At 38.2% G+C, this 20,119-nt stretch overlaps 1 protein-coding gene across 2 annotated transcripts in view; it reads right to left on the bottom strand.

Annotated features, from left to right (window-relative positions):
• Positions 1–20,119, bottom strand: part of CD109 (CD109 molecule) — a 69,839-nt gene that overhangs the window by 42,362 nt on the left and 7,358 nt on the right. For both annotated transcript variants that reach the window (XM_014870181.2, XM_088162822.1), the window contains 5 exons: positions 12,464–12,492; positions 8,876–9,106; positions 8,611–8,736; positions 2,184–2,223; positions 1,613–1,697 (listed from right to left, as the gene is read on the bottom strand). In XM_014870181.2, coding sequence (XP_014725667.2) covers positions 1,613–1,697; positions 2,184–2,223; positions 8,611–8,736; positions 8,876–9,106; positions 12,464–12,492 — 511 coding nt within the window. The remainder of the gene's footprint in view (positions 1–1,612; positions 1,698–2,183; positions 2,224–8,610; positions 8,737–8,875; positions 9,107–12,463; positions 12,493–20,119) is intronic.

Consider the following 20,119-nt stretch of genomic DNA (forward strand, 5'->3'; position numbering starts at 1 on the left):
AGTAATACATGCAGGTGTGATAACTTTAAAGTACTTTAAATCATTATGCAGCCACTTAAGTAATATCAAAACTGAAAAGCAAAAGGAAAAATCAAACAGCATAGTTACAGGAATAACTCTGATAACACTGTCTTGCATTTGAACTCAGTCTAAGCAGACCTAATTACAGTAATAAGCTGCCATTAACCTTGAAATTATACTGCCATTGGGCAGCATCCCTGTACTTAACTTGATCTAATAATACTCCACAGAAGAAAATGGGGTTTATGACATCTACAAGATATATAAAGAGGCATTATGTCTATAAAAATAGTCACTAGGAATGAAGTCGCTCTCTATAAATAATTACAATGTATCAGTAAAACTTTGTCACTGCTGGGATTTAACCTCATATGGTTCACTGGTGTCTAAGTATGAATTCATTGCAGCAAACAGGTACACTTTCACACACCCTATGAGTATGCCAGATAAAAGAGCCAAGTATCCTGGAGAAGACCAGAACAGCTTAAAAAACCAAATATTAGCTGGCATATAATCGTTTCCAAAAGCAAAGTAGAATGGGGGAAAAAAAGCAATAACTTTTTTTTTTTTTAATTGCCCTTTAGGAGATTCACAGAATTATTGAATGGTTTGAGATAGAAGGGATCTTAAGGGTCATATAGTTCTAACCCCCTTGCCATGTACAGGGATGCCACCCACTAGATTAGGCTGCTCAGGGCCCCATCCAACCTGGCATTGACAGTTTAGAATATCAGGTTGCATGGATTCTACTTCTAGACTGAAGTGTTTTCTCAAAGCCCAAACATTTAATTTAAATAGCTTGTTAAACAATGATTTCTGCATTTCACCTGTAAACAAAGAGCTTCTTCAGAAAGTATGTATTTTAAGGCATTAGATAACCCACAAAAGACCCTTTATTTTGGTCTTCTTGGATGGATCTGTCAGGTAGCTCTATTTGGCTCTCATCTTCAAAAATAAAATTAATTTATATCTGAGATTAATGCGTAGTAATTTTTTGTCTAGATATTAGCTTAGCTGAAAAAGAAATATTATTTACACAGTAGTCTACACTGAAGCCTCTTTCTCAAGAGCTTTTCATTCTTTACCTATTTACAGCTATAGATATTTTTATATGAGAAACCTATACTTGAAATCCTCAATGCTGATCTATTGGAACAAGGAGTATATTCATAGAAGTTTGCCTAATATTTCAACTTTTCTAATAAAATATAGTTACTCTACCTACAGACCTTAACATGGTAAATTGTAAAGTACCATAAAAGAACTACAAAAACAAATAAGAAAAGCATCAAAATACATATTGCAAGCAAGAAACTTAAGAAATTTTCAAATAAGGTAGCTGAAAATGTATAGCTATAGTCTAGAAGTCTGTTTACCAGACCAAAAGAACTTACTAGAAGTCTGAAAATCTACTGAATCTTTTTACAACAAAATCTAGTAGCTAGAAACAGATAGTAGCCAGCTAATTTTTAATAGATGGGGCTTTATTAGCATTCTAAATATAAGTTTGGTTTGTTTTTTTTAGACACTTAGAGACCCACAATAAGTTTCTTAAGAGTGAGGATGACAACAGTATCAGTGATTTACTTACTTTGCAGAAACAACACCAGTTACATCTTCATCTCTCAAAGAGTAGTATAAGGGCATTGTTATCATGACATCAAATTTTGGTAAAACTGAAAAAAAAAAATTACAAGAAGCATTAAATTCACAGAAGGAATTTTTTTTTAAGTAGCAAGGATAGAACATGTAATTTGATAAAGACTACTAGATTCTTAAGTTTTCTAATATAAGGCAAGATGTATTTTTAACCCAATCCCCAGACTACAAGTTTTTGTTGAAAGGAGAAAAAAGCAGCATAAAAACAGCCTGCATATAAGCTTGTAAGTCTGAAATATAAAACATTTAGCCTATTCAGCCTTTACAGACTCATCAGTAAGCTTCAAAACCAGATACTATAGTGATATTTTGGGATCGTTAAAACTACCAAAGATAAACAGGGCAGCTGATAAGATAGTATTTTTTGTCAGTCTCAGAGAATCCAAAGATTTGGAAATTAAACTTTCTGTGAGTATTTAAAAATGTTCATGCCAGACAAGAGAAGCTAGTATAAATCAATGGAGAATCACTACTGATTTTGGTCACTACTAAATAACACTTACCATATTCCATCACTTTAAATCTTTGATAATGAACTTGACCCTATTGAAAAAAATTCGTATGAGAAAATACATACAATCGTGATTAGATTAGAAAGTTTAACATACCTTCTTAGTCAAATCCCACCCATATTCAAGTTAAACTACAATTCCTGACATGACATGATTTTAACTCAAGGCTCAATCCCTATCAGCTCCTGTAGAGACCAGTAGTATATATTTGCAAAACAGAAGGACACAGAAGTTCATGTGATGCAGACTCTAAGTATTTATCATGAACAGCTTGTGCAGCTTCCAGTCTGCAGACATCTACATATGCCTGGTTTCAGTACTGAAAAAATGGAATACCTGAGCTAGCTAGCATAAAACTACCTAGCATAAGTAGTCACAGTCATCATGATAAACTGTGATTGACATACCAGCACCACCTTTGCTAGCACATCTTAAATTAACTTCTACAAACAAGAAGCTCCTACAGTGTCTAGCTAGTGGACAATACTATTTCAAAACCTTGTATCTTATGATTCTACACTTACTCAAAAGGTGGCTGCAGCTTAGTTGCAGTCTACAGCCATACTTACTTCAGCAGAGATACCCTTGTGTTGCATCTTCTTGTCTCAGCTATTTGTTACTTAAAATCAAGGAAAGAAATAAAATAAAATAAAATAAAATAAAATAAAATAAAATAAAATAAAATAAAATAAAATAAAATAAAATAAAATAAAATAAAATAAAATAAAATAGATAATGTGCTGTTACTTGTGTTCTCTTCTATTTTCCTACTTTTCTAAATTTTTCACTTATTTCCTGATTTCCTTCAGGAGGGAAAAGAAGAATGATTATGCACAACCAATTGTCAGGTGCCATTAAGATGTATCAGATAGGAATGACTGTTTGTAGCAAGAGAGGATAAACTGAGAACTCCTATGGTAAAAATACTAGGACCAGGACCTAAACTGGAAACAATTATAAACTTTTGTTACCTGATCAACAACTTTGCAAGTTAAGCATCTCAGACAAAGCCCTTTATATTTCTGTATTTACACATTTCCTAGCAAAATACCCCTATCAAAGTAAAAATCAGATTGCTGCCAATTTCATTATTAAGTCGCTGATCACCAGAACAACTGCCAAATTTATATTCCTAGGTTTGAAAATACACATGCAGAACCAGCTATTCTCATAACACTTGCAAGACAAAATGCTAGAGCACTGACATGCATAAATCAGTCCACATTCAGATTACTATCAGGTAGCCTTAAGAACATGTGTCTTAGGAAAATGACCTGTAGTGTATTCATCTCACATCTTGTTCTCTGTACAGCTTTTATTTCCAATACTAACTACATATGTGACCTTTGCCATAAAGCAAACCCTGAACAAAATGTTACCCCAGAGATTACAGTGAGACTAGTACTCCTGGCTGCATCTTCCCTAAAATGAAAAACTTTGTGACAGAAATCAAGCCATGCTTCATATTTCAGGGAAAGGAAAAGACCCTACTTGGTCATCTTGATTATGTGAATACCAAGCCAGGTTTTTTCCACTAACACATGTTTTAGCCAAGCTGGCCTGAAGTAGGAAAAGTAACAGCACTACAACTACTCTATCATTTTAGTTCTCTCTGGCAAATACTGTTCAAATATACTGAAGTGGAAGTTGTTAAATCACTTTCCAGGAATAGTGACTTTTGAGACAAGCAGTAAGTTATTTATATATGCACAACACAAGAGAGATTTTTAGGGGTTTTCTTTAAGACAGGAAAACAACACAATGCCTATTCCATTTTCTCCAGAGGTGCTTTATTCTAGTACAGGTTTTGTCTTGCATGCCTTCTCCTGCTTCTTAAGTACACTCACTCTTCCAGACTAACAACATTTTGCTCTAAATCAGCATCTTTTTAAACTGCAGAACACCTACTGAACTCTGTGCTGATCACCCAGAGTAAGAAAACAGTGCCAAAAAGAGATCCATGGAAGTGTCCTGGGATGATGAGGATGAGTCTTTCTGCAGGGGAGCCTTAGGTGCTGTGTATCCTGACATCCAAGAATCCCTAACAACTACAGTCTAGATTCTGCTCTGCTGTGATGAACAGTCTTGTTTTAATTCATGGGGCCTGATCCAACAAAAGTGAGGTCACAGGAGCTGCTCCCCAGATATATTTTTTCATCTTTGGCAACTGAAAGACTGTGAAATTAATCTGGTCAGGGTCCGTTTCCTTATTTGTTTCTGACTTTGATATGCATCGCTGTTAGAGTACTAGGAAAGACTCTGGGTGTGGTCCAGGGCTTTGCCCTGGAAAAGTGCAGTGCTGGCACTGGCTGCATTCCTGGAGCTACCTCATTGTCTCACAGGCCCTGTCAGGAGCACTCTTTCACCTTGGCTTTGCAGCTAAATAAAACAGATTTTTGTCTAGACAGAACTAACAGAAGCACTTCATGATCATTTCCATGCTTTGTTTTCACGTGCAAGAAACAAACTCCAAAATGAAATTCTGTTCAAATTCAATAGTGCAGTCTCCAGAAACTAGTCGGAGTGCCACCAGTGTCACCACTACTTACACTAGCAGATCCTGATTGAATATCTGTGCACATTTCGAACTACTGAATACTCAGGCAATGCCAAAGGCCTTATGTACAGTCTTATTTTGAAGAAGTGTGACACCTTTTTAAGCAATTATATATACAACATTAAACTTAACATATCAAATGTGAAATCCATAACTGACCTAGCAGTAAAACATGACAGAATTTGCTGTGCATACACTGCAACATATATTAAACCTCAAAAGCTAAAAAATTCAACATGTAAAGTATATAATCATTCCCAGTTGATTCTGAAAGTTTGCTTTATAGCTGAAGCTTTAAAAAAAATGTAATACCCTCAAAAATATTTTGGAAAACCCTTGTTGCACCTGAAACAGAAAAAACTACTCTTCAATATTTTATCATAAATTTATACATAACAACTTCCATAAATTAAATTACAAAATGCTGTTTAAACTAGAAACAACTTCTGGTTGGACGTGCATACTACTAAATCTCAGCAACTAGAAGTCTTTCAGCAACAGGAAATATAAGATATCCAACTAAAATATAAGGTAGAGACTTGGAAACCAGACTGTAATTACTCTGTCTTGAGTTTTCCTGGAACAGCTGTACTAACACCTGAACTTTTATTAAAAATACTACAGGAAGTTTAACAGCAGCAAGCAGCCAAAACCTGATTTAAAACAGGATTCAGAGGCAGCACTTCCAAAAATCAAGGCTCAGTACACTTGGAAAATGATCTTTAATCACGAGAAGGGAAATGTTATTTAATCACTTAACCATTCTTTAAAGACAAGAGGGAAATCTGAGAAAGAAAGGCTGGATATTTAACCAGCAAGTTCAGGTCATGGCATCAGGACAGGTAAGTCATGCAGAGATCAGTCTGGGTTTGCCATATGAAGACGTTCCTAAAGCCTGAACAGCTTCATAAGCTGCACTGGATGCCATGCAGAGCCAGAGCTGGCAGTACTAGCTAAGGATAGGTAGACATATCTGTTAAAATTCCCAGTCATATACTAAGACTTTCGTAGTAGCAATCTAAGTTGTCAGTGACCTCTGCTATCAAGAAGAGTGGTGAATCTATGCAACTTTAGATATGACACAATAAAACCTGTAACTACCTTGAACAGTAGAACTGCTGCAGAAGAGAGAGGAATATCCAGCTAATAGCTAGGAATATCCACTAGGAGTTATCCAGTCACTCACTAGCTTTCACTGAACACCAACTAAATCCCCACTATATCACCAACACAGAGACCCCTACACACCTTAATGTTCAAACTGAACCCCATCCCATATGATCTTGTATTTCATGGCACATATTCCCTTGCAATCAAGAGAATAAAATAGTTTCCCATTATAGAAGTTATTTTCCTTTATTTTTCAAGGCATCTTGCAGGTTTCATTAATAAAATGGTTGACACACTATCAGAAAAATAAGTTTGTGAGACAACACAGTAGGCAGACCTAATCTAATAGTGTGAATATTGCAATATCATTTAATGTATCTTGCATATGATACCCTTATCCAATGAAGATGCTGTGTAGGCACAAGCTGTAGAAATAAAGCATATTGCTTTGTCATTATATTCAACACAGAATTTGAAAATTAAAGCAGAGCAGGTATAAAAAAAAAGGGCCTGAAAGTATACATAAGTATTTCTGTGTGGGACTTGAGGTTGCTGTTCTATTCTCAAAGGATAAGAACCATAAGAATAGACAGTTTTTTCTGGACACCAAGGTCTAAAATATTTTTTAAAATATAATATACATTTCTTTTCCTCTATTTTAATTTTCAGTTCAAAGAGTTTAAATGTCAAAAGGAACCATTTAGCCTGATCTCCTTTTAACACAATTTTGGTACCTTTGTATTCAGCTCCTCCAGCAATCTGTGTTGTCAGGATGCATCTTCCAAAAAGGCAACCATGCAGTAATAGAGAATACCTAGGGAACTGCATTAACCAGGAGTGACACTGTGTCTTGAGCTGACACTTGAGGCCTTTTTAACCATCAGTTCTCAATGGAGCATACTGAGAATTTGTCCAGAAACTTTTTGATCCCGTCTAAATTTTCAGTATTCACAATAACTGCTAGTGCTGTGCTCTGCAGTTCAGTTATGATGCTTTAGTCATTTTGAAACCACTCTTTACCTCCTTTACCTGATGCCCTTCAGCTATATGTTGAAATAGATAGGAACAAAACGTCCTCTATTTACTTTCTCCTTGTTACTCATGACATGAGAGACACTCTCACTCTGACATACATTCTCCAAGATCATTAACCTTCTGCAGCATGGCTAAAATTTAGAATATCATCAACTACACTCTATTAAGGTTTCACTTGTCTCACAGCTGCTTCATTAACCCAGATGAATTTACAAGGCATTTTTCTTTCAACTTTACTATTTTTTTTTCTTTTGGTTTTGTTTCAGGAGGGAGTGGCACTCCTTCAGATCCTGAAAACAGCTGCTACAATTCCTTCATCAATTATGTCCTAATTTCAGCATTACTCAAGCAACATTTCACAAACACTTTTTTGCTTAGCATGTGAGCTGTTCAAGGAGCCCACCACTGCCACCAGCCTTTGTTTCCATGTCTGAGCCACACTTCCCCAGCTGCTGGAAAGCACCTACAATAGCTGTGAGTGGAGATGGCTTGTCAGCTGGATCAGTGAACTGGTCTAGGCAAGGAAAAACACACAGATGCTTTTCAGTTTGGGCCACTTCCCCACTGCACTTTAGATCTCAGCCTGACTGCAGCAGCTCCAGTGTGACTGAGAGGCTACTGAAGCAGTCAGGGGATGGGAAGGAGTGGCAGAGCACAGGGAGGAGCACAGGAACAACTTAATACATTTTTCCCATCACAGACAACAGCAACGACTCCACACCCACATGACAAAGTGTTTGAAAAATCCATTCCAAACACTCATTGAACACCACCCTGACATACCTAAGCCTATAGAAATCTATCAAACATATAACTGGTACTGGTAAATGTTGCTCCCAAGTAATACATGGTCACATGAGTTCTCCTTTCTACTCATCATCTCCCTCATTATGTAACATTAAGCTATCCTGTTTATACTTGCTAAATGTCTCTGAGCAGCCACTGAAAGCCAAATAGGAAATGCAGTTCCCAAATTATAGGTATTTAAAAGCAGGCTGAATAACCCTGACACACAGAGTTTTGAACAGCTAAACCTCCAGCTATTTTTGAAACATGTTCCATGGTGTATGAGGAGCATAACAGCTTGAAGGATTGGCCTGAGAGAACTACTATCAATAGCAACATGCAACACAGACTCTTCCAGTTTTGTTTTGCAATAGTTCTGTATCACTAGTCATCCTTTCTATTTTACAAAGTTATTTTTTCTCATTAGCTCATCAGTCATTATGAGTTGCTGAAAAAACACCTAAAACTAGGAGAAGATCTGTAAATAGTCTTAGTTCCTCAACTCTTGAGACATCGACTGGCTGCACAGTGTGGTACAACAAATTTCTGTGTATTTGCTTGCAAAATAAATGTAAGGGCATTTTGCTTAAAAAGAAAAAAAACCTCTACTCTGAGAGATCTTTCTTTTATATTAATATTACAACTCCTCACTTTTTTCATACAATTTTTATTCTGGAATCAAAACACAGACCTTATGATAAAGTATGTATGTGGGTTCTTGCATCCTTCCCTACAAAGCCATATACTATGGAAAATCTTGTGAGGCTTGCATATTATCTTTGCAAAGTATCTTGCACAATATTGACATGAGGGAAGGATTGCTCATCTCATGATCCATGTTTAGAACTGGTTTCAGCAAACGTAAACAATTTTATACAGGTCTAGCAGAAGAAATAAATCTCTCTGTGATTTGGCAGTGTTAATACTCACGTTCACTTCCACCTCTATGGACCAGTCTCCTAGCGGAGGGTTCATTGATAACTGAAACCTTTTGGAAACTACACCCAAATCACCCTCCTCCATCAACCACTGCTGAATCAATTTCTTCCGAGGATCCTAGGAGAAAAGTCAAGCTGCATGTTAAACACGAGTGGCCCTGCTAGCAAGATTTAGGTAGCAATACACAGAATCTATATTCGTCACAAATTTGGAACACATGACACATTCCAACATCTGTGCTTCTGTGGATACTTACTCGGATATAAATATTCAGAGACACTTTGTAAGGTTTAAGGTCAGGATAGACAGTGACAATCCGGAAGAGCACATCTTGTCCTGGTTTATACATAGATTTATCAGTCTGGATGAATACAGAGGTGCTTTTTGACGTGTACATCAGGCTGGTACGGTTAGAGAAGACAAGCTGGCCATCAGCATGGCCCTCCACCAGTAATTCATAATTCCCAGAAGCACTGTTCAGAGGCAGCTTAAAAAGAAATAGTGACTGTTAGGTATAAAAAATATTCCTGAAGACACTATTATTTAAAAAACATTTGACATAAAGAACTAATATATACCTGAACTTGTCAACTTCTGTAAATTCTCAAAAAGAGAAAGGGGATTTTATTAATGACTTCAATATGTTATTTCCACAGTTACCAGAAAATGTCTTATCAGAAGCATCTTTTCAACACATTTCCATCTAATTTTAAGTAGTAATCAGGTTTTCAACCATATAAATATCTATGTATTCATATGTAATTCAAAGTCTTACACCTACATAGATTGTGCTCTTTTCAGTTATTTAGAAATGTCTTTGGTTTGATATCATGGGCTAATATTTTTCTTCATCACTTTTTGCTAATAAATTTTCCAAAAATAAAATATCTGAAGAATGTACATGTAAGCAAGATGAGCAGGACAGTAAGAGAACTTCGCACTTGTTTTTTTACAGTCTTTAGCTTTATGTCCTATGGGATAGAAAAATCAAATACAGAATTTATTTCTCATGAGGTGAGGTAGTGCTTTTCAACAGCAACCTCCCTGATTTTGTCTCATTTCACTTCCATAATTCATAATTACAGCACATACTATGACTCATTTAGAAAGTAAAATAATTATTCTTCCAAAAATATTAAGAAATAAAGAAACAGAAATTTTATATGGTTAACTTATTTTGGATAGACATTGAAGGCTCCTTCAGTGCTGGAAGAAGAGACAGATATCACTGGCAAGGAAATTCAGACCACAAAAGATCAGAGCAATCATGCACAGGTTTCTTCTCTCTCTCTGTGTCTTTCCAGTACACAGAGGAAATCTAGAGCTCATAATTCAGATGCATCACTTCATTTCCTAAAGTTAGCTGGGAGGAATCCCAGTCACAGGGGTTGAAAGGCTTAAAGCAGAGATGCTGCAGCACACCGGAATTTTACTTGAGCAGAGCCTTCAGCGACGACCACGGACCCCAGGGACACCCCAGCCCAGATGCTGCCTTCTGTACAGCCAGAGTGTCTCTTTGAAGAAGGGGAAGGGTTTTAACACAGCACACAGCTCCTTCCAGCAAGCAGCCCTGCTGAAAAGCTTAAAAGTCACATGCTTCTGTTTGGAGTTGAAACCGTAAATCTGGACTGCAACCTCTGAAGTTAAGACAACTAAAGCAGACCAGCTTGCATTTTTCAGCATAACATATGGAACTGAAGCACTCCTCTTGCACCGTAATGAAAATTACAGCTGTTAACTCACCAGGCACAGCACTTCAAAAGTATCCTACCAAGTGCTATAAAGAAAGGCTGTACTGCTGTCACAGCTCATTTTAACAGTGCACAGTGAGGTAACAGGGACTCACAAACATGGGAAAATGTCACTGTGTGACAAATGAGGTAGATGCAAATGCCTGTAGAGAAAACATTTCCTTCTCTGTCTGTTTACCTAAAAAAGAAGAATCAACTACAATTCCATCCCTCTGTGCTGACTTTCTGTTTTTAAAAACATGCCAGGAAAAAAAATCAAGGGGGAAAAATAAAAAGGCTCTTTTTTACCCATAAGCAGGCCTATGATGACATGGGAAGAAGACATTCCCCTTTTAAAATCTGGGTTTATAGAATTACATTTTAGATGCAAAGTTCCACACTGAAACGGATTTTGCATTTTCTTCAGCTGGTTTTTGTAGACACATTGCCAAGAACATATGATTCACATATTTCAACACCCTCCAAATTCCATGCCAAGTATTCTGCAATATCTTAAATAAGAGGAACAGCCTTAGCTACTGCATCTTTCAAATACTACCTTATTATTAACTCAAATATTAATGTATTAATATTACTATTTCTTAAAGAAGTTTTAATCCCTAAAAAGCAGATAGGATTTGCTACAAGAAGTCCAGGACACATTATAATCATTCAAAATCAAAATGGGGCAAAACAACCTTGTTTTGTTTCATCATTGCAGTGAATTGTACTCTTACAGCATTATTTTAACAGGCTTGTAAATATTGTCTTCAATTTCTTCTTTAAAAAATTTAAATCTCCTATAAATGCCACTTAGAGACTTTATCTATTTTCCTGTATCCCTTTCCTACCACAAATAATGACAGATAGCATGGGTTTCTCCCTAGATTTTTATTTGTTATATTTCAAAATATCTTTCCTTCCAAAAATATGCTGACAAAACTGCCTTTCTTGATGTAAAGGTCAGAGACAATGAGGCTTGTGTTGCCATGGCAGTGTATTAGGACAGCTGAGGTGCAACACAGCCCACCTTCTGTTTCACTCACCTATGCAACCAGAAACTGCACTAATACAACATTTCCACAATTACTACAGTAACAGTGACTACCTCAGCCCCACCAACTCCTTCTCTAAAGGGCTGTTTCTCAACCCAAATATGAGCAAGGCACCTTTTAACACTAAGTAGTAGGAACTTGCTGTGAAAATATTTTATCTTAGTCAAAACATCCCAAATGAATGGGATTACTATCCCCATTTTGGCAGTGCTAACACAAGAGAGAAAAAGGCCACCTCACGTACTTCTGACTACACCAGCCACCATCACGAGTACCTCAGACAAAGCAGCTACTGTTTCCTCTGGAAAAGATGAGGCTGAATCCAGAAACTCATTACCCACCTTCTGCTACCAGCAAATTACACTTTTCACAAAACCTAAGTCTACTGCAGCTACACAAATGAATAGAAGATCTTGCAGTTAAAAAAATGAGTCAGTTTTCAGCACTTCAGATAGCAGCGAGAGAGGGAGGAAAATACCCTGCCTAGTTTTAGGTGCTTGAACATTTTAAAACCTGGCGAGATCATATTAAGGAACTTAATTAGATTTAGACTGGGTTTTCAAGATGAATATTCAGGCTCACAAATTCAGGATTCATACACAACACACAATTCAAGATACATTTTTGGGTTTTTTAATGTGCTTTCACTAAATATGCATTTCCAAACCCTTGCAAAGATTGTATATAAATATATTTTTATTTTAAGATTTCTCAGTTGTTGCTTTGCACAATTTTTTCAGCTGTTATTAGCCTTCACGGTGTGTCTAAAATACAGATATAGGTATCAGCCAGTAAAAAAAGACATAAATTAAATTTCTGTATTCAAGTTTTATGACAGTTTGTGTTGATGCTGGAAATCAGCTCCCAAGTCCTGTAATTACTTCTAACAAGCTGCAGAGCATTTGATCTGAAAAACCCTGATTTATTGTTCACTAAACACACTTATCTGAGACTGTGAGAACAACTGGCATCACATGCAAAATACATCAACACCAATAGGTGGTAAGTTACAGGGAATCAACATTTTCTGAGGAAGGAGGGAAGGAAAAACATACTTACTACAGGAAGAACAAGAGTCCCAAATGTATCTGAAAAAAAAGAAGAAATATCACACTCTCAGAAATTTGTGAGATTAACTACTATAAACTTACCAATACATCAACATTGTCTTAGAAGAGCAGTGCTCCTGCCCTTACATGGTTGATGGAAGATGTGAAATACCTTTTGCAGTGCTGCAAAACTATGAACATCAACCTACAGCAACATTACTTCTCTGTTTGGTGGGGGCTGTTGTCCATGTTCTCTGCTTGAACATTTTTCTTTACATTCACAGAGATTGAAACACTTTTATGATCCGTTCAACCCTCTATGCCACCTAAGTTATTATTTTCCATTGATTCTGCAGCCTAGATGAAGACTAAAGTTTTTGAAACCATGCATAGGATTTATCACTCTTAAGCAAAGGCACACTCAGAATTAACCTCATAGAATTATGTCACCATGGGAAAAAGTAACTAACATATCAATACATTTGAAATAAAAGCAATAAGTTTATTGCTTTAACTATTTTAGATAATGTGGCCTCATATATTTTTAGAATCCAAGCAAATGTTCTGTTAAACTCCTGGATATCATTACATCATGAAGCCATTAGTGTCACAGCTCTTATCTTAATTACATCATGAATTACAGAATAGAACAGAACATTCCAGTTGGAAGGGACCTGATCACTTCAGGGCTCACCAAAAGTTAAAGCGTGTTATTAAGGGCATTGTCCAAAATCCTCTTAAACACAGGTTTCAGACATCAATCACATCTCTAAGAAACCTGTTCCAGTGGTGGAACCCTTTCAGTAAAGAAATGCTTCCTAATGTCCAGTCTGAAGCTCCCCTGCTGCAACTCTCAAGCATTCCCACACCTCCTACCACTGGATACCAGGCAGAAGAGATCACACCCCTGTCTCCAGCTCCTCTCCTCAGAAAGCTGCAGATGGCAATGGAAGTGCTCCTCAGCCAGACTACAGAAACCAAAAGCCTACAGCTGCTCCTCACAGGACACGCCTTTGAGCCCTGTCGCCAGTTTTGTTGCCCTCCTCTAGTGGCACTGAAGGACCTTGTAAAGCTGTGGGGCCCAGAAATGCCCAGGGTGGGGCAGCACCAAAGCTGAACACAGTGGGATAATCACCTCTCACCATCGGCTGGTGATGCTGTGCTTGATGCACCCCTCAAGTATGTGGCTCCCCTTTTGGCTGCCAAGGCACACTGCTCACTTCCATTTGCTTCTGCTGATTCTATTAGTTAGACCTTTTTGTATCTCCTAAAAAGCCACGGGTTTATACTTACCTTCTACAGAACTGTTTCATAGAGTAAAAAAAAATCTATTTATTTATATATTTATTAATATCCTTCTTGATCCTGGACATAAAGGCATTCCAAGACAAAGCAATCATTCGACTTCTGAACTTCAATAAATGTTAGTTTTAGAAGTCAATGAATTCTTTCCTTTGACAATGGCAAACAGAAGGAATCTCAATGAACGGAATACAAGTTGTCCTGACTGCTGCCAGAGCACTAAAGGAAAAATGCTATCCAGTATGTGCTATCTATTCAAATTATAAACTGGGTTAAACCAAATGACTCACATCCCACAGATGAAGTTTGTGGGTAGCACACTCCAGTACTTCATTCTGGCATTCAAAACTTTAAAAACCTAAGCAATGGGCAGTACTGGGCCTACAGCTTTTTCCACAATGTGTTTATCTTGCTGTTAAACCTACATTTTTTTCATATAATCCCTCTCTCCACTTGAGAAGCATCTCATGCAGTCATTAACCCTGAGCAACCCCATTGGCCTTTGAGGTTTTCCAGACAGGAGTGTCTGGCAAGATACTTTTCTCAGTAGCCAGTGGAGAGGACAAACTGCCCCAATTCACAGTGGCAGGGAGCCCCCACACTTGGCCAAGGTCGTTTGGCACAAAGGAGAGGCATTACAAAGTCCTGCAGAGTACCTGATCCATAGGCAATGTAAACACCTCTAGATGCACTTACATATTTATTCCCAACATCTACCCAAACTACCCCATGCTCAAACAATTGCACTAAGAGATATCATTTTAGCTAAAGGAAACATAAGTCTTCCTAACTAAGGACAGAGTGAGTTACTGTTAAGTAGGAAGAATTTTTCTTAGGGGATTATATTTCACTGTAAAGGGAGCAAGATGCATGGCAACTAGCAACAGAGATGGTACAAAGTTACCTCTTGAAATTTCTCTCAGTTATACACTAAAAACCCTAACGCTTGTTTCTTTCCCTCTGAAATAAGGCAGTGTTAAAGCTGGGGTCTATACAACCACAACCCATAATACCAGAGGAAAAAAAATAACCTTTGTCACTGCTGATAATCAGTTATTAACAAGGAATAGAAACCATTTACCACGTGTCTGAGTGGATATGTACATGGTTAAATTCTACTATGCTAGCTTTAATCTAATCCACACAGCTAATTGCAGCAATGGCTACAGGAGTGACTCCAGTACACTGGGAGACACCAAGCACAAATCTGATATTTGTACCACAGCCCACACCACTGGTTTCTATTCCCATCTTTACCCCACCAGTGCAAACACACTGGTACCCACACACTCAAGGGCAGACTGACGAAGGGAAGCTCTGCACAAAGTCCTGTGCATCATCTACCAGCTTGCAAAGCAACCTAAACAAGGCAGGCACTTCAGAGCTCTCATGAAGGCAGTGCCTACTTGCCTCCACCTTTTTTGAGAACAAGTGGCACGCAAAAAACAAGAAATCTTCTGGCAGGGTTTCTTCCCTGTTCCCAAGCATGGGTGATCTAACATCAGGTCTCAGCTAGGTAAAAATGTAATGCAGATGGGGAAAGACTTGGTGAGGAGGGAGATTTATATCACAATTGCATTTGTGCAACTCAGAAAGGATTTGCCTTCTGAGGCAGTGCTAGGGAGCCACAGCCTCCCTAGCTGCTGTGACAAAGCCCAGAGTGCTGTGTAATTCCCAGCCAGTGAGGATCATAAAAGACGCTCCAGGGCATGAGGTAATCTTCCAATTTATGTCACTACGTAATTATTTTGCTAGGAATTGAGCAGCCTGAGCAGATCTGAAATTCTTCAGCATTGCAGTGGATTTCCCTGTCATGCAAGATTTTCCCATGTTCTCAGAGACTATCAAGCTGCAGTCAATTCCCTGGAGCTCTGCTCAGCTATGCCTAGGATGACTTTGGACATGCTCAAACAAGAGCTATAGGCAAAATGTTTCCTTTATGCCAATGCTGAATAGCGGAAATTCAACAATTATTTTGTTCACTTGATGAATTAAAGTTATATTTAATCATACAGCAATTTCAGGTTTATAAGGAATTAACCATGATCCAACAGCTAGCACATATCACTGCTCTGCTGCAAGCCCTGCAGCTTTTACCCACATGCAGCATGTAATACTTCCACAAGATCAGTCAAGTCTGGCATCTACTGTCCCCAAAAATGCCAACAGTCTTCTGTCTTCTTCCCCACATCCCTGCAAAGAATCCCTTCAGTTATAAAATACAGGTAATTAACTCCAGGCAGAAGAAGTAGGTTTAGAAAGGAGCCCAGAACAGCTAAGCCACCTACACCAAGCACTGCAAACCACAAAACGCTTCCTACTGACTCATTCCATCTGCTCTCCATAGCAGCAGTCACCAGCACAACTGGAATGCGACATAGCAGGGAACAACCAGGCAAGAGCACAGGTCCCTGCTACCACAAGAGATTAGTTAGGGAATAATTCCAGCTGGGAATAATGACTTTGTTTTAGGGGGAGACATGAAAAATTCAGTGGACTGTTCCAGACTAATCTTGAAGAAAGTTAAAAAACAAACTATCAAAAATCCCAACAGAAGTCACATGAGCCTTCAAGAAAAAAAAAATCTCTCCTCGTCATTTACAAAACCATTTATTTCACAGAATTGCTGAGGCTTGTACTGTATTCATTCAACAACTACTGCACTGAGAAAATACACAGAAATACAGTGGAAACAAATGCCACAATGTCCCGTCCCCTTTTCCTTAGAATCTTTGGCATTTAGGATTGTCAAGTAGAAGAATCAAAGACAGCGTGGGAGTGACATGTCAGCAGTATATTAAATTATTTTTCTATCCTGCCATTTTTTGTCACTTTAATAGTACTATTATCAATAAAGCAAATATAAAAATTCTATGTAAATACATGCATGGTTTTTTTAGACTTATGGAGAACACACAAAAAATGACATCTTAAATTCTTCCCACTGTAAGGGCCTGACCAAAACCCAGAAATTTATGCTACCCCTCCTTGAGATGACACCACTAGGACTAGTCATAAATGTTTCAGCATCTATCCCTAAAAAAGGACATAGGTTCTAGAAAAATTACTGTATGGCTTGGCACAGTGAACTACAGCTTGTGTCAATATATACCAGTAAAGTAGCACTTCAGTCTCTCATTTACATAAATTCAGCACTGACTGTATATTCTAGCTCATGTGGTAGCTATTCCTACAAACAGATTTTCTACTTAAACTTTTCTACCTATGTCCTCAAACCTTCCTAGTAATGTGTGATTACAGAAAAAATATAACTGGAATCACTTCGGATTGATTTACTGAAATTATGCCACATCTGTGCTCTGGCAGCTGTGTTCATATATCCATGCCTAGGAAATGTTTACAGAAAAACATTTTCTTTGCAGAGGCAAATGGAGTTATTTTCTACTGCTGAATCAATTTCAAAAACTCACATCATATAAATAAAAATTAGTATTCTTCAATGTCCTTCCAGATTTTTATTCCCATCCAAAATATACATTACTTTTGTGATTAAAAAAATAAAAAAAAAAGAAAGCAATAATACCAAGGCCTAAGTTGCCCAGGATGTGAAAAACACGATAAACACTTATTCTTCAAAGAAGACCTGCAAATCTGTTAAGTTCACAGTTTGCTTTAAATATGTTATACTCCTAATCTATCATGCTAAAGCTATCACTCAAATTAGCACCGATTACTTACACAAATAGCCCAAAATACAGAGCTTAAGGCACTGCTGTTAAGTTATGGCTCAGTTTGGCCCGGATGACAGAAGGAGGGGCAATACAGCACTCAAACATCCAGCAGGGATTGCCAGGGGACGTCAGCATTCGGGCTGACATCCAAAGCCAAATGAGGCCAACAGGCCTGTAGCAAAGGGGTATAACTTTCTGCAAAAAAGCCTCCTAAACCCTGTCTGCCAGCACTACACACACTTCACAGCCACTTCCTACCCTCCTCCCTATTGCCTCCACCCCTTATCCTTTTCAGTTGTTTTTGCAAACCTGGAGTCTAAAAGTACTCAGAAATTATAAAGGGAGAGAGAGAGGCAAGGTAGCAGTGCTGCCTATGGAGAAAGATGTAAGGGGACAGAAGGAATAATCTAAAATGGACCAAAGTTTATCACCTAAGGGTCTGGTCAAGAGACAGGGCACCACAGCCCTGGAGGACAGAAGAAAGAGAGAATGCACAGATGGTTTTGCAATTAAAGCTGTGTTTTACCAAACTCTGCAGTTGCTAGCAAGTTCTAGCTTCGGTCTGCAATGGGAAGTGTAGGGATATTTTTCTGACAACTAGGAAAAAACCCTTCTCCACCTAAATATGAAAGTTTTTCCTGAGTCTCCATGATCAGAACAGTGGGAGAAACCCAACGAAATACTCTTGGCCAGGACAGAACAGACACAGATTTACCAGAAGGTATGAACAGAAGAGGCAGTGTCCTTCCTCTTCTCTGCCCCCTGACCACAGCATTCTCTGTGTTTTTCTACCTTACATAGCAAAGGAATCATGGTACCCCCCTGCTTCTCCCTTCTACTGATTCAGCCACTCTTCCCTCATCAGCATTGTTCCATCTACCCTTGAGGAAAACCACCATCTCCCACCCTCTCAGACCAACAGATACTGCTGATGGCTGGGCACTTCTTCCCTTCCCCTGCCACATCCATGATCCCTTCCTCAAGCAAGCAGAATGTTTCCTGCTGACTGGCCCTTTTTAGACTTAGAGCATAAGCCAGACATTTAATTCTTCACTCAACCTTCTAAAGTCAACCAACCAACTCCGTGGATTATGCTATTATTACCACTTTCAGCTGAGTAGTCAAAGACCAGTCAGTTGCAAGAACACAGTACTTAGAAAACACTCTCTGGTTTATCCAAGACATTGCACACTAGGTAGGAAAACAGAACAGCTTCGTATTTCCAAAACTAAATAATCTTTTTAATCAGAGACCCTCTGAGAGCTATCCAGGCACTATCATTGCTTAAACTGAAGTACATTCTCTTTTTAACCTTTTTCTGAGACAAATCCTAGAGCCATCCACAGACTACTTGTCATGCATATGCCATTACCACTGCCTACATACCACAACAACTATACTGCCATGAATTATAAATTTACAGCTGTTAGGAGAGCAATTTTTGAATACTACACGAGAAACTTTCTTCATATCATATCCAGTCTGTGAAACTACACCGACAATTCAGAATAATCTCAGACTCAAGCCTTTTACACAACTAAATGAGAAATACACTTCATCCCCTCGGTGACTATGTACAAACACACAAACTCACACACATCTCCACATTCTGCTTTCAAGGCATTGTTGGCCACCATTACTACCCATTCTGATGTCCATGAAATAAACACAGACAAAGCCACCATCAAGGTAATTTAAAGCAGCTGCAGTTTTTAGTCCAACTTAAAAGACCGGAAAATCACACTAGGACAAAATACAGCTAAGTCTGTACATGCCAGACATTTGGCAGTATTAACACCACCCTCATCACATCAATTGCTGTAACTGGAGCAAAATTTCAAAGTGAAGTCACCTCTCAAACTCATTCACTGCAAATAACGCATTCAGAATTTACTGAGATTTCTGCTTAGAGGGAATGAAAGAAGGAGGTTTTTTTTCTCATATTGGCTTTCTTCCATTTTCTGGAACATATTCGAAGTTTGCGATGACAAAGTCACAAAGCTTTTCTGAGGCAATAAAATTATTTGAATATATAAAAATAGTACCAGAGACTTCCTTCATCAGTAAATAAAGGCAGTAGCAAATCCCACAGAAAATAAGCACCTGGACCTTACAGCTATACCTCCAGGAAGCTGAAGAAGTGGTCTGTCACTATAACCATGTTTTCTATGCACATACTTATTTGTACTTCAGTGAATCTAGGTGAACCAGCACCATCTCTTGATGCTTGCTATTCAGTCTCTGCTGACAGGACCTCAACTCTGCCTTCAAAAACAACTAGTCATGGATAGTACAACATGGAAACAGTGCCAGTGCTGACAGTCATAAGGGTCTCATGAAAAGAGAAGTCACTCCTGCATGACTGGAAACTCATGAATTTCCCAACTGCTTGCTGCCTCCACTGGTATTTCTGTAACTCAACACTTCAGCTTGGATCTCCTTCTAACTAGACACCCCTAGGGACATCACCTTAGACCTATCTACTGTTAGTTCCCACCCTTATCTCTTTAAAGCTACTTTAGTGTACTTAATAGTCCACAGCAGGTGTATAGCACACTTCTCCTGATACTTCACACCAGTTCCTCCCATCTCTCCTCAGACGCTTTCTAGAATGTAGAAGAGACTCCCAGGGTCAAACCAAAGTTTGTTTTGCCTAAGATCCCATTTGCAGC

The sequence above is a fragment of the Sturnus vulgaris genome, chromosome 3, assembly GCF_052056855.1.
Source record: "Sturnus vulgaris isolate bStuVul1 chromosome 3, bStuVul1.hap1, whole genome shotgun sequence".
NCBI classification, from domain to species: Eukaryota; Metazoa; Chordata; class Aves; order Passeriformes; family Sturnidae; genus Sturnus; species Sturnus vulgaris.